Source organism: Carassius carassius, chromosome 34 (assembly GCF_963082965.1).
Source record: "Carassius carassius chromosome 34, fCarCar2.1, whole genome shotgun sequence".
In the NCBI taxonomy this organism is placed as follows: Eukaryota; Metazoa; Chordata; class Actinopteri; order Cypriniformes; family Cyprinidae; genus Carassius; species Carassius carassius.
The window spans coordinates 17,364,229-17,388,054 of NC_081788.1; the positions used below are offsets into that span (position 1 = coordinate 17,364,229).

Consider the following 23,826-nt stretch of genomic DNA (forward strand, 5'->3'; position numbering starts at 1 on the left):
GAATGATTTCTGAAGGATCATGTGACACTAATGTAATGCCCAACCAATATGTTTTTTTTGGGGGGGGGGGGGGGGGGTTACCTATATTAGGAAGTTAGAAAAAAGAAGTAAAATATGCTTTTCATAGTACAGTACCAGTCAAAAGGTTGGACACTTCCATTCATGTGTCCAAACATTTGACTGGTACTATATATAGAATACAGTACATACTTAATTAGAATATACATAAAACACATCTCAAATGTGGTGATCAAACACTTATAATGACGTGACCGAGATATGTAATGTAATTAAATTTTAATTAAATTCAATTCCATTCAGCTTTATTTTGTTGAAGTTTATTTCACTTTGGAACATTCATTCACGGATTTGCGCTACTGTCTTCACACATAGACTAAACTTACTAGAGAAGTGTGACATAATATAGAAGAGCGTGGGGCACAAAGTAATGCAGGGTTAGTTTTAACACACATTTATTTTACCATGATAAAATGTAAATTCTGGCTTAAGAAAATTTTCATCTGTTTTTATTATTCATTTAAAATAAGACAAATCTTCTTTACTTTAATTTTAATGAGAAACAGGTGAAAGGATGACAGTCAAAGTTTAATGTTTAAAAATTATTATTTCAAGACATGTTAAGCATTTTTGCTCATTTATGTGGGCCGTCCCAAACATGGTTCCAATGTGTTCATTGTCTAACTCCAAAATCAGATTATTTTTAATTAATAAAAAACACCATTATTTTATTTGACAAAAAAATAAAAACAATTTATTAACAAAATATTTAAGTTTGTCTTGTAAATATATTATTTTCTTCATTCGATCAGGTAAGATTTTTGTGACATATTTGTACTAGTCAAGTGTAAAATTACTGTGGATAAAAAAATATTCTGAACCCCATGTGGTTTTACACAAACTGAGAAAGTCAAAAAGTATTACTTTGTGCCCCACTCTCCCCTACCGCTGTAAATAAACATTATGAATTCACATCTCACACACTTTAATGCCCTTTGAATGCCCTAACGCATACGTTCCCTTGGAACTGGAATCGTGAATGTGAATTACATTATAAGACATTAAAATAGAAAAGTTATTTTAACCAATATTACTGTATTTTGGATCAATAAAATTCAGCCTTGCTGAGCATGAGACTTCTTTCAAAAACGCAAACCTTTCAGACTCCAATGAATGATATATACACACAGACACATAAACACAAACAAATAATGTGAAAAACAAAGCACTCATCGAATGTTTTGAATCAATAAGGTCCTCTGGGACATGTATGCTCTTCATTCAGTTTTTATTAGAGCTGGACAGAGCAAAAACTGGGTTGACACCTGAATTAAAGAATAAGTCTGTGAGAGAAGAATCAAGGCCTAACACTAGGAACCACGAGAAAAAGGATAAACAATTACGATTAAAAACTGCAAAAGAAAAAAAAAGGTTAAAAAATATTAGTGAAAAATTCAGGAATCCTAAACAAAAATCTTAAAAATCAGGTTTCTCCAGAAAATAATATGCATTAAATGAAACTCTAGTCACATTGTGTAGACAATCTGTGTTTTATAAAAACAGGTCCATTATGCACGCTCATAATTTAGAGTGCATCACTCTTATCAAAGCCAACACATAAAGAAAGATCATTAAGCACAGATGGGAAATAACGGTACAACGGGACAGAATCAGATTCTGTATTGCTATTATCATTTCAAACTATTCTGAACAAAAATATCTTTGAAATGACTGTATTTAACTCTCTCCCTGCTATTCCTCCACCTATGAAATCACAATGACTAAAAAGAGCCTATCAAAGGGCCACATCATCAATGAGAGCAGAACCTTAAATTAGAGATCACATGGTCTGTGAAAAGTCCCAAATTTTGCATAAAAATTTTTCATCTTTATCAAAACTGCCCTTGATCTTCCAAACATTCTTTTGATGCCGTTACATCAGTAAGCGACAAAAGAATCCCATAGTCTACTCAATAAATCTCAGGAATCTTTTTTTTTTCCTGAAACAAGGCCAAAAAAAAAAAAAAAAAAAAGAGGCAACCCATGACCATTTGTAGAGTCTTCCATACATTTAAAAAACTGAATCCCATCAACCATTAGAGCATTTATTCAGAAATGGTACTTCCCAAAAAACCTTACACAAGAGGCCAGTGGGAGAGAAAATAATGTTTTTACAAAGCAAAAGTACTGGAGCACTGCAAATGTTATGTCAGACTAGTCCAGGGTTTTTTGTAGAGCTGAAAAACTGAGTATGGATGTCTTTTTCATTTTGTTTGGGTAATGTATTCATTTTGTGGCAACTCCTCGGTAGTGTATGTAAAACATAACCAAGATAGTGTGTGTGTGTTTGTGTGTGTGTGTGTGAGATGTCTCCAGTAGCATTTGTGATTGTAAGGGTAAAGTGAACTCTGCGGGACAAAAAGAAGGATTGTTTTTGTCTGTGGGTGTTATGAATGGGTCGAAGCATCTTCAAAACTTATGATGCTGGACTCCTGTTGTCCTGTAGGATTTTGTGTGGTGCTTGGTGCTGGTGGCAAAGTCTCTCGGCTTGAAAGGAGAGGGGTGTCTGTTCGCACTTCCTCATCTTCATCATCCTCCTCATCTTCCATGCTGGGCCACGCCGACTGGTCTTCCACACGCTTCAGACGCTCATTCAGAGCTTTCAATGCCAGTTGCCTGTATGCACAATATGTCGGTATCATATTGGTTACTGGTCGATATTAAAGATTTGTTTTAAATGTAGTAAACAATTTACTGAATAAAGTTGGAAATAAAATATAAATATTAGATGAAAAACAAACTTAGAAAAATTATGATGAAGTACTAAAACAACTAAAAAACAATTGAAAGCTAAATAGATTAAAATAATAATAATAATAATAATAAAATAAAAATGACAATAAAAATAAAAACATTTCATATATTAAAAAGTTGTGATTCCTAAATAATTTTGTAGCATTTAAAACAATTAATTTGAGTTTTTCATTACAATAAAAAGTACATAATGTTAATATCACTCACGACATGAAAATAAATATCAGCTTATCAGTATTGCTCAGAATTAAATCAACGTACCTCCGTCTTTCTGCATCTTGTGGGTCTGTGCCTGGTAGGCTGATGGTGATGGAGGATGGAGCCCCGACATCATATCGCTTCACCATCTTACGGCAAACTTTCATCTTCACAAGGGCAGCGTGCACAAGCCCAGCTGCAAAGCCAACTGCCGGCTGGAGCGCCTCTGGGAAGAACGAGGCGAAGGCAAAGTGGTCTGACATGTCTCCACGCCCCCTAGGGTGCCTCTGGTAGAAGCGCAGGTAAACCCACCCGGACAGGGCACCATACCCGCATGCTGCTAGCGGAGCTGAAGTGTCCAGCAGCCCTGCTAGCCGCAGGATGGCTATTGCTAGCAAAGCTAGTGCTGGGGCGGCTTTTAGGCGTACTTGAGGAACTCGAAGCACTGTTGTATCTCCTGCAGTCTGCTTCAGCGCTACAAGAACACCCCCCAGAAAAGCAGGCGTGCCATACACCCGTACGGCAAACAGGTAGTCCAGGTCAAAGGTCGCAGCATAGGTGAGAAGATAAGACAGAGCGGATAGGAGACCAGCTGCTACGTTTACTGCAGCGAAGAAGATCAGCAGCTCCAGTGCTCCCCACAATGGCTCCAAAAGTCGTCCAGCAACCATCACAGTAGCAATGTTCACCGCCATGCCAACAATGTGTTGCTCCACCACGGCATGGGTCAGAAGAGTCCAAATCCAGAAGTTTGGTGGGAAAAGGAAGCCAGGTGTGACACCAAGTATGTAAGGGGTGTTAGCAGCCCAAGAGAGCAGGTACAGCAGGATCACTGTAGCACATATTGACTTGACCACTACACTCGTGCTCGCGAGTGCACTCAGAAAGTGCTGCCGTGCCACTGGCAGGTAGCGGTTCATCCTGATGGATTTGAGTCCTCAGCTGTAAACGCTCCAGAAATGGCTAGCCAATGATATCAGCAGCTTGTGTCAAATATGAGGGACACGATCAGGAGATGACACCCAGACACCAACATGTAAGCAGTGTGACCTCATCAAGAGAGGTTCTGCAACATAAGCAACTTTGGGATGGTGTCTTATCTTAGGATTGTGGAATGAAAAAAACAGTATTACCTCACACTGGTCTTACAGGTGATTGTAACACTTGTGGTGAGATAAACAGATCCTAACCTCTCTCAAAATATACAAAAAACTGTTTGGTTTAAATAAAGCTGTTACCGAGTAAATAATACAAATAATCTGATCTTCCAGTATGCATACAAATTACTTTAAAATATAAAGCTTTAGTCAAGGTAACTTTCTTGCTAAATAAGTAATTAACCTGGCTGACAAAACATTATTTTGTACATCTATACATTTACCTGCTCAGATCTTCCTGTTTGCGAGTTATTAATATATAATTCATCACTTGCGCGTTTCTATAAGAGCTACTCTAACGTTACCTGTTAACCTGTTTATCAGTAAGTTACCGTCTGCTAACACTCAATAAACCTCACCTCCTCGATCTAAATTAACACCCTTTCATGTCAGTTAGACAGTTTCGTGTCTTAGTTCAGGCACTTGCCGCTAGTTTTATGGGTAAAATACGCGAAGAAAGGCGAGCTATGAACAGCTTTCTCTCCGGTGGCATGTCCTCTCAAACCGGCCTGGAGTCGCAGTTCAGTCCGGGGATTTCCACCCACAACAGGCCTCAAGGTAGCAGGTTTGAAGCCAGTAAGCGTTAATCCGAGACAATCGTTTGCAGTTTGTCTTTTTAATATCCTAACGTCGACATTTCTTCTGAATTAAGCTTGTGTTTCGTTGTTTGATAGTATGGCGTTTCCAACAACAGCCACAAAGCACAAACATCAGATTTGCAAACGTCACCGTCCAGCTTTGCGACTGGGCGTGTCGTTTACGGCATTGCTAAGCTAAAACTGCTGGGAAATGCATTTCCGCCCTAATGAAAGCTAAAGCAAGTCGTTTCTTTTTTTCACCTGACCAGTATTTATTTTTTATTATTTTGCTGCTAGTCACAATCCCGTGACCGTGACAAATAACTTATCCATTAAAGTATTTATGTGGGGTCACGTTCACCAGTTTTAGGTGAATTATCGTTAGCGAAAAACAGTCAGTAATACAATGCGATCAAGATTCAAGAATTTCGTGTGAGGGCTGAATGCTTCCCCGCGCAGATTTCGCAACAGTTTCAAGTTCAAGTTAAGAAATCAAGCTGCTTTGTTTGAAAGTGACATCTGTGTGAGCGGTGCTTCAATGCTACACTACTGACAACAGGAAATTGACCTTTTTGCCCGTGAACTTTTGTTAATGAGATCGCATTTATATATATATACTTATATACAGGGGCGTTGCTAGGGTCTTGATACATTGGGGGCTTAGCCCAGACACCCCCCCCCCCCATCCAACCCCCCCCCCCCCCCCCCCCCCGCGCTTTTGGTAACTTGGAAGCGTTGAGCATTAAACACTTCTTTTACAGCATTCAGGTGCATTTTTTGTAGCATTTTAAATGATAGGTAAAAAGATAGAATGCTTTATTTGTAGAACTGTAACAGCTATTCACTGAAACACAAATAAATAATAAATGAATATTAAAAAAAATGAATATAAAACTATATATATAAATTTCAAAAGGCAATATCACCATTATAACCTAGATCCTGTAAATATTAATGCAACTGAATGTCCTTTCTTACACGGCCATGTTTACTGTTTACATATTGTCTGTGTACTTTTTGTTCTGTATTTGAATTTTACCCTTAAATTATATTATAACTGCCGGTCCTAATTTTTACTTTTCCACCAGATAGTGTTTATCTGTTTAATAACTCGTTTACATGGCTGCTCTTTCACCCTCGCCCGCCTGTCAGAGTATTGTGTATGCGACTTTAAGAGTACTGTGTATGTGACTTTAAAGGAAGCCCTTTTAAGGTAAAAGCCATATATAACGTGAGCTCGCTGAGTAGCAGCACTTGAGTACTTGAACCTCTGTTCGTTATACCTTTTCTTATTAAATAAGAGAAAGAGTCATCGTCTCTGCCTCCTTCCTTGACACCACCTAATCTGTCATTTATTTTTGTTGTGATAATAAATGGAGGCAGCCTCCAAAAGTGAAACCTGTCCTGTGATTTTTTTTTTTTGTTCTTATACATTAAGTGTTTGTTGTCTTTACATTCAAATAATAATGTTTCAAATAATCTAGAATATATATGGAATAAATAGCATTCAATACAAAATGAGTATCTCTCATATATTAAAATCATAAAGAGTTTTTATGTGAAAGATTTGCTTTGTTGTGCATTAGAACCACACGAGGCATTTTAGTCATATTACAAAATAATTTATTGAGGCCAAACATAATATAACATTATAAACTGTGTCACTTCACCACGTGACAGCAGCAAGCAGGCTCCTGTGCATTCATTGACATTAAACATAAAAATCACTCGCGCCTGACGCGCTATTCGCGTCCGGTGTGAACGCACCATAGTCACCTGACTTAAAGTTCAATGATAGGAGTGAAACAATGAATGAGTTGTTGTTAATTCTCCATTTTCACTGTATGTTTCATTAAAAAACGGCAGCAAAACAGCGATTAAAAGCCGTTTAGCTCGCGTCTCGCGAGATGAGAAAAGTGACATCGGTTGCAATAGGTAGCCTATCAGACAGAAAAGTTGATGCTAGCGATGTTAGGATTTCCTAACCTGAAATAAAAAGAATGAAGCAAGATATGATTCCTAAAGTTATTTAGTATTTGCTTCGGTAATACCAATTGGGGAAAATCCTATCTTAGACTCTTTCTGTAATACGGCCCCTGGTATTCTAGCTAGCTATCCATCTGAGGGGAATAACGTTAATTTACACATCGTGTTTCAATCGCCAAATCAGATGTATAGGCTACTTCATCTACATTCTTCACGAGAAACGGATTATGGCTCACAAAATGGATTAGTTATAGGCGAAATAGTAAGGTCCCACGTACTTTATATATACAGTACATGTTGTTCTGCATTAATACCACAGTAAGTACAGGGCTAGGTACGTTAGACCAGGGTTTGCTAAAGAGCCTTCACCGACCTGAGCTTAATGATGAGGGAACGGCGCCAGTAGATAAATCTTCTTGCCTCCTTATTTTACTTTTTAAAAAGTGTCTAATGTCCATAGCTACCACCAGAAGCCACAAACAACAATGACAGTAAAGCCCAAAGCTCTTTCTCCTCAGGCGCGCACTCTAAGCTGTAACCATAGTAACTTTGATCTGCTTGAACACATTTTAATCGTCTTTAATACATGATTGATTCCGAAGGATAGATTAAAAGACCCGGTCATTTTTTTAAATAAATACAAATTATTAAAAAAATAATAATAATTATCAATAAATTAAATTTTTTGAGATCCGGGGCTATAAAAAAAATATCCGGGGCTGAAGCCCCGGATGCCCATGTCTAACGACGCGCCTGCGTATATACATATATATATATATATGTGTATATACGTATATGTATATACGTATATATATATATATATATATATATATATATATATATATATATATATATATATATATATATATATATAGATGGAAAGTCAATGGAAAGTCTTTGTCATGATAGATGAATGTATGTGCTGCCAGAATGGATTACTGGACAGTCAAATAAACATTTATTTTTATGTTTAAAAAATATGTAAAACATCAATCTTATAAAATTAATAATAATAATAATAATAAAATGCGATCTCATTAACAAAAGTTCACGGGCAAAAAGGTCAATTTCCTGTTGTCAGTATATATATATATATATATATATATATATATATATATATATATATATATATATATACGTATATATATCACTAACTTATGCATTTGGGTTTTTCATACATGTGGGGTCCAAATATATATATATTTCCTAAATCTAATCCTAACATAATCCTCATCATGAAATAAACCTAAAAAGAAGTACTAAAATTAATAAAACCGAAATACAAATAAAGGTTAAATAGACATATTTTTCTAAAATATTTACAAAATTATTAAAACTTAAACAAAATCTCAATTAAAAATAAAAGCTTCAAAATATAAATAAATACGATAATAGTGTATAAATAATACTTAACACTGATCTGATCTTATAATCAACAGCTGTTTTTTGTACGCTGTGACATGTCATCTGCTGGTGTTGGTCCACTGTGTTTTCTGAGGTCCAAGGTCAACAAAGCCGTATACCAGGAAGTTTTAGAGCACTTCATGCTTCCTGCTGCTGACCAACTTTATGGAGATGTAGATTTAATTTTCCAACAGGACTTGGCACCTGCACATAGGGCCAAAGCTTTAAGGACCATGGTATCCCTGTTCTTAATTGGTCAGCAAACTCGCCTGACCTTAACCCCAGAGAAAATCTATGGGGTATTGTGAAGAGGAAAGTGTCACACTGTCTGGTCTCTGTTTCCCTGAGTCTCCACTAGTGGTCTCACTTCACCATAGGCACCTCACCGTAGGCACTACAATTCCCACAAAGCCTTGTCCCTTCATCACAGTAATTGCACTCCTGTTAATTGCACTCAGGTGTCTTCACTTGATATTCATTTCCCTGCCTATATTAACTGGTCCTTTTCTGTTTGTCTTCATGGAGCTTTTTCATTCCGTCACCCAGTTTCCTCGCCTTCCGAGTTTCCTCGTCTTCCGAGTTTCCTGTTCCAGTTCCTATTCCCGTTCCTGTTCCTATCCTTATTGTTTGTTTGTTTGGATTGATTTCTGGTTTTGACCCCTGCTTGTTGGATTCTGATTTGGATTACCCATTAAATACCACACTGCGTTTGGATCTCTCATCCCCTGTGTTTCCCGGGGTTCCGATCGTAACAATATGCCAGACCCAAGAATGCACAAAAGTTGAAGGCCACCATCAGAGCAACCTGGGCTCTCATAACACCTGAGAAGTGCCACAGACTGATCAACTCCATGCCACGCCGCATTGCTGCAGTAATTCAGGCAAAAGGAGCTCCAACTGTGCTGTATATGCTCATACTTTTCATCTTCATACTTTTCAGTTGGCCAAGATTTCTAAAAATCCTTTCTTTATATTGGTTTTAAGTAATATTCTAATTTTCTGAGATACTGAATTTGGGATTTTTCTTAGTTGTCATGTGTGATGCATTTCAATCTGAGAGAAAGAACCAAGAAGAAAAAAGAAAGAGAATGGGGAGGACAGTAAGATCAATTTCACTGAAAATTGTCGAAACTGTCCGAAACTTTGAATATACACTTGCATGCAAATGCAAACACATGTGAAAACACGCTCACACTATCTGTCCTCTTCAATTCTGTCAGTCCCAGATCACATGGCATCTTTTCATCTTTTATTCAGCATTCATCACACTACTTGTCTGTTGTCCTCTATTTATCACTCTAGTTATGTGAAAATGTGATGTGCACTAGAAATGAACAGAACAGTGATTGTGTCATTCCTGATTTTTCTTTTTTTTTCTCCAGGCCTTTTGATGCCATCAACCAGACTAGACCAGGCATTCCCTGGTCTGCTGCCATACTTATTCACAGTCATTGTTCATGGAATGTGATCATCAATTACAGACTTTGAGAAAGAGAGAGGACATAAGCTCAGCATTGAAATGGTTGGACAGCAAAAAAACATGGTTGCAGTGTGATCAAAGCTAAATTTAGATAGTTCTTCAGATACCCAGGAGAGATTTATCACTAAATTAAACTGATACACAACACATTTCATAAATTAACAAACAATGGATGTAAGGACTGCAGTTTTATAGCAGCCCAGTATGTGTCTGTCTGCTTCACTAAAGTTAAGCTGGCTTTCTACTGTCTCCGAATGTCTTGTCTCCCATCTGGACTTTTAAGTTTTGTTTGCATTTTGCCCTGTTCTGTTCCAATGACAGTAAAGAAATGAAAGAGATATCAGGGATAACAAGCCCCCTGATTTAATTTTATAATTCACTGATTTCTTTCAAAACCTTCAAAGCATTACTCAACAATGCACATCATCATCAGAAGAGAAAAAAGCAGTCGAAAGTAGTTCTAACCTGCCTCTAGTACTTTCTAAGTCGTGTTGATTACAGCAGGCAATCAAGATCAGCTCTCTGTAAAAACCACATCGGCAATAGTTTCTCCTTTCAATTCAACAGAGGAGCTATTATCAATAAAAACCATCTTGACACTTTTAGGAAACAAATTATTCAGGGAAAATCATTTCAAGACATTAAATGCAGTTCTTTCAGAGTATCTGGTCAAAATATTATGAAAACATTCAGAGTTTTAGAACATTGCAAGTGTTCCTGATCTTTCCTGAATTATGAATTATGAGAAACAATTAAATAAATGTATGAAATATAAATTTTAACATGAAAAGAAAATAATGCACTATAATTGAATGTATTTTATTATATACTATATACATTAAACCTTTTATAGTTACATGGAAAACATCACAAACTAAAAGGTAGGGGCTCCGTCTTCTGGCTCATTTAGGAAGCTGTTGCAAATGGATTCTCATTCCAAACTGCTAATGCAGTTGTGGCTCCAGAATTCCATTCCATTATGTAATTTTTATTTTTTTACCTGCATGGATTAAGTTCAAACAAGTACTGGAGCACCGATTGTCTGCTATTTTAAAACCTGTGGATCTGATGATCTATTGGATGTGTCCAGCACAGGTTCCAGGTGAAATTTATAGATGAGGTGGATGAAAAAAGAGTTGGGAAATTTGGGCAACATTTTTTTATTCTTCTGTGTAAACAACAACCATGTTGTCTCTGTGGCATAATGGCTGTGACCAGCTGACTTAACAAGTATCCAAAAAAGCATTTCATTGATTGATTTAGACTACTTATTTCTAATGTTTTTTTTTGTTTTGTTTTTTTGCGCTGTTCGGTTCTTCTTGATCAGATGATGGAGCACCACTCTGTAACAGAAACTCTACATTAATTTTCCTCTAAATGTTCCTCCAACTGCTGCAGTGAAACACTACACAAAATTTTACATCAGGAAGATATGTATGTATGTCAAAAACGAACACTGAATCATCCCCTCCTGTGCGTGACATACATGAGAACAATGTTGTATTGATAGCTGCTACATGAGGTGGTGGAAAATTAGTGAAAACAAATCATGCTGTTTCGTTTCTTCCGAAAACAAAAGACAATTTTCAGGATGACTTAACCAATCTAGCCTCAGAATTGCATCTAATACAGGCCAAAGTATGGCATGTCAGTAAAATATAAATATATAATTCAATATAATTTATTACAGTAAATTATGTATATTAGATGTTTTATTTTTCGCTTAAAATTTTATATTTTTGCATATATATATATATATATATATATATATATATATATATATATATATATATTATTTAATTTTGAACACTGAGTCTATATGTCTCTATGAGTCTATATATGCATGGGATCATGTGTGTCTTCAAATTCGTGTGCAGCTGTGTCAGAAGTAATTTAAACAGTGCAATAGCAGGAAACCAGGAACACACATACGCTGAGACCACAGTCTTAGTTTGCAAAAGAAACACATTAATTTTACATCAACTCTTGCTAAAATAATGTATCTCGTCTTTGCTTGTTAGACCTGTGGCAGTCAAAGGAGATAATTCTGATTGTTTAGACCTTCAGATATTTGACCAAAAATTAAAAATACAAATGAAAATCCTTCATTCTATCTCTTTAATAGTGTTTTGATCAAATTATTAGTGAACGAGCTGAAACTAGTGACAGGTATTGGATTTTATAGTCTAAAATGAATACAGATATGTTTTGATAGTGCTAATTTAGATATCCTTGGCTCATTTTAGGCCCAATCCTGAAAGTTTTGCTCATCTATGCATGTTTATGAAGAATTATGAAGTTATGATATAATATGCATCATTTGCCAGTCCAGAATCTCCCTATCTAAAGCACCTCATTATAGGTGGCTGCTTCTTGCTGTAATCTCCACCGCATTTCAGATTCTATTAAAAATGTATGGGATACATTGAGATGGATTGCTTTGAAGAATTAGGTTGTCTGATCAAAAGAACCCTGGAACACTTTTTGGATTGTCTTGATGAACAATTTTTCTTTTCTTTTCTGGAAGCTAATCGCATCACTGATGCTTTTCTTTTCAGTCAAAGAACTGAAATGAAAAGTATAAAAATCCAAATTTAGATTTTGGTTTCTTGTTGTTTAGCAGCAGGTTGATGCAGAACGTCAAATGCCATCATTGACGTTCTTATATAAAAGCAATAGTAAGAAGAGACAATTATAGAATGATTGGATCAAATGAAATGATCATACACACCAATCTCACTTTAATGGCATGAAACCTGTAAAAAATCAATTTCCAAGCTGATAGAAAAACACCACAATCTTAAGATTTGTGTGAGTATGAGGTCTGTATGTGTGAGGAAAATACTGTTTCAGTGAAGTAAAAAAACAAAAGCAAGACAATGTCTTGCCATAAATTGGGAGTGGGGAGCAGGGTCAAAAACAAGGGGACAGGGATAATACACAAGAAGAGCAGAGAGAGAGAAAGAGAGAAGGAGAGGGATGGAGAGAAAAAGCGACAGGACCAGTAGAAAAAAGCGTGTGCTTTCTAAGCAACATCAGACGTCAGTACTGTGGCTTTCTGACTCTTGAGTCTGTTTGGATTATGTCAGTCCTTCACATCAAGAATCATTTGTAGAGTTGCTCACTCTCAAAGCGGACTGATCACCATTCGCCTACTCATCCTCCAGTATGGAGCACCAGAGCTCAAGCTCTCTGAATTTGGGGATATACCTCTTTCAGTGTCTCTCTGTCATTCTGTTTGTGTCTGTGAGTTTCGCCATATACTTTGGATTCTGCCTGGACTCCTTGTGAGTAGTCAAGCACACGCTCCCCTGGAAGGTAAGTTCTGTCTGGGGTTTGTGACTGAGTGAAATGTAGGATTGTCTAACCTAGGCATCACAGAGCTGGGTTCACTGTTATGCAGTGGAGAGTATTAAGGGTGAATCTAGATCAACTGGAGAAAAGGTGTCTTTCAAAGGCACATCTTTTAAGAATGAATATGGCTTATATACTCTGAGAACAAAAGTTGCAAAAGCTGTCAGAGGGATGGTACCTTTACCTTTACCTTTACAAATATGTGCCATTTAGGTACTAATATGTTCCTTTAAGGTACTTATGTGGATCCTTCAGGGGTAAATAAGGTTAATATTTTGACCTTTTTTTTTCTTTTTTTTTTGAGTATAGAAGTGTGGTTAGTCTTTTTGTGGAGAAGACCACATCCACATATTTGTGCAGTAGTGGTAAAGTGTCGCAAAACTTAAAGCTCTGAAAGTGTGAGGATAAGATAAAACGTTTACCAGGGATGAATGAAGGGAAAAAGACATTGATCAAAAACACAGGCTACTGTAAGTATTATATCACACTGTTGTTCTTATTAAGATAAGTGATCCTGCTCATGGGTCACCATCATCCAAAACAAGTTATGTTGGTCTGTTCAGCTCAAAAAATGATAGGAGATATCAGGAGAGGTTAAGCGAGGAGAGGTCAGGAGGATTAACACTTATTAAGAACAGTCTGGCTAAATAGCATGGCAGTAGGATTTTTACAGAAATTAAATTTAGAAGTGTTTTTAGGGTTTAAAAACAGTTGGCAGGTTAATTAAAAATGAGCTGCCTGCTTTAATACATCGAGGACCCTAGCTAGAGAGAGCAAATATGTATATGGTGAAAATGACGAGACAAAAATGGTTGAAATCAAAATCCAGCTGGGCTTTTAGTCTAGAGGCTTTCCTAGGTCAAATAGGTCCAAACCAAAATGGCCTTTTGTCTGAACAAAAACAGATTAGGGAGAAAATGAGGAAGACAATTCACATTTTGAGTCTTATTTTAAAAAAAAATTCTCTCTTAAAAATGACTTTAAAAAGTTTCTTCATTGGCATCTATAGTTCCATGAAGAACCTTTAACATCCACAGAATCATTTCAGTGCACAAAAGGTTCTTTACTGAAACACTAAACGAATGTTTAAAAAAAATAAAAACAACTGCTACATTATGATTATATTAGCCACATAGAATTAGCAGATTACAACCAAATACAAATGTAGTTTATAATAGTATAAAGTAGTTTTATAAATTGTTTATAAATTGTGCAAAGTAGTACAACTGTGTCACGCATAGAGTGATGCATGCTATAAAAGTCACCTGCTGAAAGACAAAAAGAACATAAAAAATTCAATCATTCATAGGGCCCAAATCAACAAGTTTACCAGCCAGGTCAGTTAGACTGTCTCACTGACCATGCACAGTATGAATGAACACACAGCTGGTCTGTCAAACTGTTCAGTCAAAAGTCAAAAGTTCACAATCTTAAGCCAATGCGTCCGAGAACAGAAATGTGTTGGGAGTTCTGTTTGGAACTGTATCTGACACATTCTATTTCTACCCCACAGATGGGCAATGTGTCAAAAACAGCCCTGTCCCTATCCACAATCTCCAGACAGCACGACATCCTCATGGGATCAGTTTATTCATTGTTCTGTGAGTCCACAACCACCATAACTTTCTGATCTTCTACATCTTCAAGTGTGGTTTCATCAGAGCAGGACAACACTCAACAGCCCAATGACTTAGAATACCCATTCTTTATAAATAATTAAGAAGAGAAATGGTTCACCTGCCATTAAAGGGATAGTTCACCCAAAAATTTTAATTTTACTGTTTATCTGCTTACCCTCACGGCATCCAAGATGTAGGTGACTTTGTTTCTTTAACAGAACACAAACCAAGATCAAAACATTGCACTCTATCAGTCTAATAATGTAAGTGGATAGCAATCTCGGCTAAAACATACAATAAAACAACAACAACAAGATTTGTTGATCAGTCAATGGAGATTGACTGATCATTTTGTGTCTTTAAACATCAATGTATCGTCATGAGCCACAGGGTTTAATTTGTTTTTGTTTGTGTATGTTTTTTGTTTTTGTTTTAATGTTTGTTTTAGCCGTGATTCCCATCCACTATAAGAGTGATAGACTGCAACGGTTTGAGTTAAAAATCTTGGTTTGTGTTCTGTTGTGTTCGAACAAAGTCACCTACATCTTTGATGACCTGGGGGAAAGCATATAAACATATCATTTTAATTTTTGGGTGAACTATCCCATTCCACATCTGTCAAATTGTCCTGAGGTTGATCAAATATTCTAAAATCTATTTTCCAGAAATGGCCACATATATAATTACTTTGGGAAAGAGAATGGGGTGGCCTACTATGCCTTTAAATGTAAGTGATAACTACTATGATAAAGTAAATATATATTTTTTTTTTACTTGAGACCACTTGGCAGTTCAGGTCTACTTAATATCAATGTTTATTTAGAAGTGAGAACTTTAATTATACCTCTGATGCGGCTGACAAATTGCTTGCATTATTGAAGCTCATGGGTTGATCCAACTTCAGTCTGTTTAAAGAAATAGGAATCATTGTTATTCTAGACTACTTGAGACACCATACCTAGCAGGGTTTGCTTAGCATTTCCAAGCTCTAGGATCAAATGGTGTCTTCATGTGACAGGCTTGTCGGCAATGGAATGGAGATGTCGCACTGTCAGGGGCACATTTTCAATACAGCTTTACAATTTTCAGTAGCTACTTCGATGAAAAGATGAATAGGTCAGAGAGTGGATGGATAGATCTCTTTTTTCTCACCCAGGTGTCTTGTCGCTCCTGGGAAATTTCATGCTGTTGTTTGTAGCCTACCGTAAGAGGTCATCTCTGAAGCCAGCAGAGGATTTCGTCGTGAACCTGTCTGTGAGTGATTTAGGGATGACCCTGTTTCTGTTTCCTCTGACCATACCTTCTGCTCTAGCACACAGGTGAGATCCTGCTTCACAGTTTTTTATTCTAATAGAGACAAAAAGTTAGCAATGAAGTTCCTGTGGCTCAGTGGTGGAGCATTGCTTTAACAGTGCTTAAGGCAGTGGGTTCGATTCCCAAGGAACACACATACTGGTTAAATAAAATGTATGCTTGAATGCACTGTAAGTTGCTTTGGATAAAAGCATTTGCTAAATGTAAATATATGCACCCTCTGCCCCTCTTTTACACTGTAGCATTCAGTGATTCATTTTAGTGAATCGGTTTTTATACAAGGGTAAAATTATATGATTCACTGACTCATTTGAACACATGAACATGTTTTATAATTTTGTGTTTTCTAAGTTTATTAGTTACATCTTAAAGTTCAATCTTATGGTATTTTTTTGTTTGTTTTTGGTGCCAGATAAATGCTGCAATTACAGAATAATAATAATAGCTTAGCAAGTTACAGTTTTAAAGTTACACAACTCTATCATTCTCCCTTTGCAAATGCCTTTACTGTTTGATGTATTTTTCAGTAAAGTGTCATGGTTCTAAAGTAAAAACAAAGAAAGGGAATATTTCAGAGTTCAGCAAAAACAGTAAAATGATCTCTCTCTCTTTTCTCTGTAGGTGGTTGTTTGGGGAGGTAGCATGTCTGTGCTATGCTGTGTGCGGGGTTTTATTTGGCTTATGCAGTCTAACAAACCTGACTGCTTTGTCGTCAGTATGCTGCCTCAAAATCTGTGTCCCAAATTACGGTATAATGATCTTTTGTCTCCCTTTAACCAAACCATTATTTTATAAACCATTCTGAAGTGATATTGTGCTTTGCTACGCAATATTCTAAATATAAACATGGTATTATGATTAGGTGAGTCTCTGTTTCTTGGTAAAATGCCACATGTTAAATAACACGAAGAAGCATTGTGATTTTGTTACTCATACTTTTGTTTTTGTGAAGCAAAACAGTAAAACGGATGTCAAATGTATTTATTTTTAATTATATGTCTTCAATTTGACTGCACTTTAAACAATGTTGCATCTCTGAATAAAGTAATTGGCCCACTCCCATATGGCCCACTCCCTTTCATTTACTTGTCAAATGCAACTCAGATTAGTTGTTTGGTGATTGGTCATTTTGGTTCCTGCATCTGAATCCTGGATAGGCCTTGTCATAGTAAATCACAATTTCTAGGCCTCTTATAGATGAAAATATTAACAGTTAACATGATTATTTAACGTCCAAGATGATACTGTTCTCCTGAATGTGAATTATTATTTTTTTTAATTATCAAGTCTAATCTCAAACAGCGGAATCAGGTCTTTTGGACTGTGTTCTGTCTGAAGATTCTGAAAACTGTCACAATCAGATCACTGTGAAGTAAAAAGGTCATCTGGCTTAAATATGCAAGAATAGGAGGTTAAAACAAATGGAAGAGACACAAAAATGAAGAAAAAAAAAAGAATAAGAAAGGACAAGTGGAACAAAACAGAACATGTAGGGAAATTTAGACATATTAGGAGAGACAGAGTAATGAAACAAATTAACCAAAAAAGAAAGAAGAATAGCATATTATAAGTGCACATTTAGGGCTTGCTGGAGCTTGAAACAGCAGGTAATTTCTTTCTCTGTCTCTGACCTGTGTCAGGAGAATCATAAAGCTGGACCAATTAGTCACTTTGATCAGTCATTTTCATCAAAATATTTATTCATGCAATCCTCGTTTCCACAGGTAACAAATTCTCATCTGGCCACGCTTGTGTGATGGTGGTTGGAGTTTGGTGATACGCGTCTGTCTTTGCTGTGGGACCTTTGACCCACTGGGGGAGTTTTGGGCCAGGACCGTATGGAACCGCTTGCTGCATAAACTGGTGTGACCACAAACATTATAGCATTAATATGTGAAACGTTCGCAAACAGATTCTGCACTCATGCTTTTTCATCATTGTATGTTCCAAGGTACACTCCGTCTCACGATGCCATTGCCATGTCTTACATCATCAGTCTATTTATCTTTTGTTACATTGTTCCCTGTACCATCATCATTCTCTCTTACTGTCACATACGGTGATACAAGAAACACAGGAGAGATCCAATTGCAGGTGTGAGATTTATTACAAGGGCAAATCCAAAGGGGTAAACAGTCCATGCAGGGTCAAAACCAGAAAATCCAAACACATAGAAACAAAACAAGAACACATGGGAAGAGCAGACTCTGGGAAGTATCAATCATACAACAAGGACTCCGTGACAAAGACTCAGACAGACCAGGTATAAATACACAAAAGGATAATGGGGAAACGGGAGACAGGTGGGGAACAATCAATTAACTAAACAAGGAGGAAGGTGACCAAATAAGGAGACATGAAGTGATAATATGATAAACACCGTGGGAACTGAGGACACCTAGTGGATACCCAGGGAACACAACCCAGACACTGTGACACTTACACCTTCATCCTGCTCACAGTGAGGGGGTCTCGCCAAGCCATTCAACAGCACGTCTCACCACAAAACAAAGTGGCCAATGCACACACTCTTATTGTCAAGGTAAGTAAGTTTTATGGGTTCATTATTGTTGTTATTTTTTGTGTTTACAGTGAAAGTGACATTCAGCCAAGTATGGTGACCCATACTCAGAATTCATGCTCTGCATTTAACCCATCCAAAGTGCACATACACAGAGCAGTGAACACACACCCGGAGCAGTGGGCAGCCATTTTTGCTGTGGCACGTGGGGAGCAGTTGGGGGTTCAATGCCTTGCTCAAGGGCACCTAAGTCATGGTATTGCCGGCCTGAGATTCAAACCCACAACCCTAGGATTAGGAGTCAAACCCACTAACCACTAGGCCACGACTTCCCAGTAACCGTCATATAGCAAAAACACTGTTTTTTTTTTTATTCAAATCAACCACGGGACATAAAAGTGTACAAAAGCACATGTGGCATCCACACTTTCATTTTATGCAAATATAACATATTTTATTGCCCTGTAGAGCAGACAGCACGAACGTGATACTATTGCTGAGTGTGTCCCTCGAAATGTAATGCTGATTACCCATCCTCTGTCCTCTGAACAAGGGCTGTCTGTACCTTTAACTGTCCTAGCCTTATTTTTCAAAACTGTGTCATGAAGCCCAGCTATACTGTATCCATGTGTAACTTTACTGTTGGCAGTAAGTGCCGGACTGTTGAAAAATGCTGGTGCTGAATGTTGATTATTAATGCACACAAATGTCCCCTTAGAGCATATGTGTACATTGCATACATTTACACACATTTGGCAAACTGGGTCATCAACAGACACATAAAATAAACAGTAATGCTGATAATACAAGAATATAGCAGCTTGTGTTCATATTGCATAGAACACTACAGTTCAGTTCAGAATTTTTCATGAATAGAACTTTCAACTTTATTTGTATTGGAAAACAAGTGATTAAGAAAATATTTTTTAGCAGCGTTTACTGTCACTTTTGATCAAATGAATGCATTCTTCCTGAAGTAATGTGTGGGAGAGAGAATATGGGTTACAGAGGTCAAAATATTATCTAAATTAAAAAATAATAATAATAATTTTATCTAATTGCATGTCGACTGAGTGTTTGTGGCATGTTTTCTCTCTAGCTCTCAGTGGCTGTATTGGCTTCCTTATGGCTTGGAGTCCGTATGCCATTGTTGCCATGTGGGCTGCTTTCAGTGCCAATGAGCAGGTCCCACCCACCGCCTTTGCACTGGCAGCCATCCTGGCCAAATCTTCCACTATTTACAACCCTATGGTTTATCTTCTCTTCAAACCCAACTTTCGCAAATCACTGAGTAAGGATACTCAAACTATCCGCCACAGGATTTGTTTGAGCCACAGTAAGGCCAGTCCCACACCAGGAATAAAGGACCGGCAGGTGAAGAACTTCCAGCAGTGCAACAAGGATGCCAGCACATCCACACCCTTTTCCAGTGGACAGGTAGAGAGTTATGGGTCATGTCATGTGTATGCAGAAGCGGGGCCATGTTTTCAGCAAATGAGTCCCCAGAGAACTGTGCGTATTCTGGAGGGCACCGTTCAGAGTGAAATACCAGTGAGACAACTGACTGACAGAATGCAAAACAAACCTCCTGTGAGAGATACTCAAGAAAGAATGCATTAAATGTAAGGAAGGACAAGATGATGTAATGTGTAAAAATTACAAATGTTCTTAGGTGCCCAAACACAAGGACGACGAAAACTAAAAAAGAAGAAAATATAACTGTTGCCGCGGATTTCTTATTGATCCCCAGAACTTCCTGCAGATTCCACCAATGTTTACTGAACCAAATCCCCTTTAAGATGTAGAAAGCATTTTTCCTTAATGGCAATTCACACAGAACATCATGCAATTGTTTCCTATGTCATCATGCGTTACATGCATAACGTGTTCTGCATAAACAGTCATTTTTTTGAGCAAGCTTTGAAAACAACAAAATATGTGTGATTTATTAATTGATGAATAAAGTAAAGTAAATGATGTGGAGTAAATCCAGTAAGATGTCGATTTTAAAATCTAGTTCAACTGCACAGACTAGGCTATGTGTCAGTTTCATACATGGTTTACAATGAGATAAGCAAGAGTTCACTGAACAAAAAGACTGACAACTGCTGGAACAGGAAGAGTATAACAACTGAAAAGGTTCAGAAAAAAAAAACTTTCTTGGTGGGTTTTCTTTGCCAAAGCATTGATAAAATTACATATAGCCAGTATTGTCAATGTCACTGTAATAGTACGAACTAACAGTGTAACCACAATGTCAACTACAAATCTTATACTTTTTGTTCCCAGCTGATTCATTAAAGGACAAAAGTACTTAATCTAAATGGAAATGGTAGTAAAATACCATTAGTTGTTGTGTTTGATTGGGGGAAAAAATTGTACAGTGTAATGAACAAATAATTCTACCAGTATGGGTCATTACATCATTAAAAACAAAGAGAGGTGGAAAAAAAAAGATCAGCAATAGCTCAGTGAAATAGCCTTGAGGCTATTAACCAAGGCTAAACTATTCCCTTTACTGGTATCTGTTAACTCTATTGTTCTATTAGCTCTCTCTCTCCTAACTTGTCATTCCTGTAGCTCAACTGGTCAGGTCACAGGTTTGATTTGCAGGGAGCACATATAGTAAGGCATTCCCAGACTTTTTTGTTAGTAACCCTCTAGATTATTTAAAGTGCCTCCTGAGATTTTAGGTTAATATTTTTATTTTAATCAATGACAAATTTGTATGTTCACAGTTAAGTTCTCGTTTCACAGATTTCATGGTCACATGACATGCAGGAAGACATTTAATATGTAATCTTTCAGTAAGTGTTTTATTTTGAGTTACGCTTTCATTTGTAAATTATTCATTTTAAATTTACATTTGTATTATTTATTTCATTATTAGCTTTTCATCAACTCACAAACCCCAGTTTGGGAAAGCCTAGAGTAAGATATAAATTACAGTTCAGGAGGATTGATATTTAGTTAGTTATTAGTAGTATTATTAATATTTACATTTTACCTGTATATTACCTTCGAAATTAGTCCATGTGTGCAACACCCATAATGCAAAACAATCATCAAAAAGACCAGCACTATTTAACTAATGATAAGTTCTGCGTGATCATTTTCACAATTACAGACGATAAATGATACGCAAGACTGCAACACAGCTGTGTTTGTATGAAACAACAGAATGCGAATCTGCAGTGTGATATGAGAAACATGAAAGTAGCGCCGGTTTTATTTAAACCGAATGAGTGTACTGATATAAAGTGTACCCATGGTTGATGTGATTGACCAATCAGAAATTAGTTTTCCACAAAGCCATGTTATAAATAGCGTGAATGCAGTGCAATTAGCTTTTTGATAAGTTTTTGCCAATATGGGGTAACTTTATTATTTTCTTATAACCAGGCTCAGATTAAGAATTCAGAGGCCCTGGATGCAATGTCTTGTAAGGCCACCCCGCTCTTTTCTCTAGTGTATGTGCGTCTTTAGTAATGTTCTATGCCAACCAGACATTGCATGGGCCCTATAGGCCAGTGACCATAATTTCCATTGGATAATCCGGCCCTACTTATAACTGAAGTTACATCGTGTTGTTCTGGTGTTTTGAAACTCACACAGACAGCTGTCAGACCAGATCTGTTCATATCTGACTATTGTTTCTGAATGATACAGTGAGTTTCACAAGAAAGATGCTCATTTTCTCACTTTACTGGCAGCAGCCAGAATCAATTGTCTCACTTGGCTTGTGTTCATTAATAATTCATAAAACAGCTGATCCCCATTGTACTGTACTCACAGGTCTGTCAGTGTATTCTCCTTTGGGTCTACTACTGTCAATATCCTCTATGTGTATGTGCATGTATGCGTTTGACTCCAGGCCTGAACTTATGCCATCCACCACAGACTTGACTGCCAGGAGTTTTATAGACAAATACCACACTGTGTCATTAATGGATTTTACAACACCAGCTGCACCAGCTTATTCATTTTTAGCCTGTGTTTTAAATCTAATCAACCCACTGATGTAAATGGCACCTGAACCTTTATTCATGTTCTCTTGAAGTTGTTTTATTATAGACTCCACATCTGAATTTCCTATTGCCTTCTAAGCGGGTGTGTCTGTGTGTGCTTTAAAGGGGATAAACAAATACCTGGCAAGAGATGTTAAAGCATGAGCTGGAGGCTTTGAAGGAGTTTGAAGAGAAAGAGAAACAGAACTGTAAAACTGTCTTGAGTTGGACAGTCTGTATCTAATGCTGGAGAGCACCCAAACTTACTGAAGCTCACGGACACAAACGTGGCTTCATTCACTCTGACCACTCGTAAGCACACACTGAATCAGGCTTGGGTACTGTGATTGAGCCAAAGACATCAAGAGTTTTTCCATAATTTGGAGATTTAGTCTGTTCCAATGTTATAACATTTCATAACAATGCAAATGTATGTCCTTAAATAGCAAAATGTCACCATGAAAGTCACTGTGATATCACAACATACTACGTTTTGACAGCGTTGCTGTACATAGCAGTATATTATAAATTATTTATCCATGCAGATTATTTTTTTTATTAATGTACCATCTTAATCTTTAATAAAAAAAATAAATAAAAATGTATCATGTCAACTTAAATTCTGATGAGACAGCTTTCTTTCTTTCTTTCTTTGATTCAGTCAATACATTTATGTATAGTTTTGCAAAGAGATTTGAAATAATGTACTACTTTAGATAAACATAATATTATATTTTATAACAATAGGCTACACATTTATGCTGGATAATTGCCTATTTCCCTTTTTAATCAAAGTCCCCCATGCATGGTTTCCTGTTTATATTCTCAAACAAAGAAAAGAGATTGTTATGAGTTTGGGCGTCTATCCAAGGACCAGATTCAAACAGCTCACACAGACTAGCATGATGCTCAATTGTTTATAAAGCCATCTGGAACCACGAGTAGCCTACTGGCCCTGTTAATGCATACTAGGTTTTCACCATGCACACAACACAAAGGAAATATTTTCAGTGTGCTGTGGTATTACGGCATGCCAGATCACATTAGCTTCTCAAGAGAGGTGTGATGAACAAAACACTCCTTTCTCTCACTGGTGAAACCCTATGTTTCTTTCTGTCTTTGTCCATATAAGGAGAGAACACAGGTACTGAGTCCAGCCCCTCCTCTATCACTAGAGGGGATGTCTCAGATGAGACAGATGTGTGTATAATGTTTGTGTGTGTCTGTGTGTGTGTGTGTGTGTGTGTGTGTGTGTGTGGCTTCCTGTTTCATGAATCAGCCTTTAGTCACTCAGCTGATGGCTTCAGATTTTATGCTGATATCTCACATACTAACACCTTCTAAACTGGCAGCACAGGACTATATACCCACATTAA

The 23,826-nt window shown here is 37.0% G+C and overlaps 1 protein-coding gene and 1 pseudogene across 1 annotated transcript; one reads left to right on the forward strand and one right to left on the reverse strand.

Annotated features, from left to right (window-relative positions):
- Positions 1-2,109: 2,109 nt before the first annotated feature.
- Positions 2,110-4,973, reverse strand: LOC132114541 (transmembrane protein 115-like). Its single transcript, XM_059522705.1, has 2 exons — positions 3,094-4,973; positions 2,110-2,694 (listed from the first exon to the last, which is right to left on the reverse strand). Exons 1-2 carry the CDS (start codon positions 3,948-3,950, stop codon positions 2,466-2,468), a joined length of 1,086 nt encoding a protein of 361 aa, XP_059378688.1. The 5' UTR covers positions 3,951-4,973; the 3' UTR covers positions 2,110-2,465.
- A 9,529-nt stretch (positions 4,974-14,502) lies between these two features.
- LOC132115183 (opsin-5-like) lies at positions 14,503-20,650 on the forward strand (annotated as a pseudogene).
- Positions 20,651-23,826: the final 3,176 nt, after the last annotated feature.

What these genes read in the sequence shown, in the direction of transcription:
- LOC132114541 (XM_059522705.1), bottom strand. Translation starts at nt 3,950, where the DNA reads ATGAACCGCTACCTGCCAGTGGCACGGCAGCACTTTCTGAGTGCACTC. An exon ending in CAAGATGCAGAAAGACGGAG is followed by an intron (nt 2,695 to 3,093) that starts GTACGTTGATTT and finishes TTGTGCATACAG; the next exon opens with GCAACTGGCATTGAAAGCTC.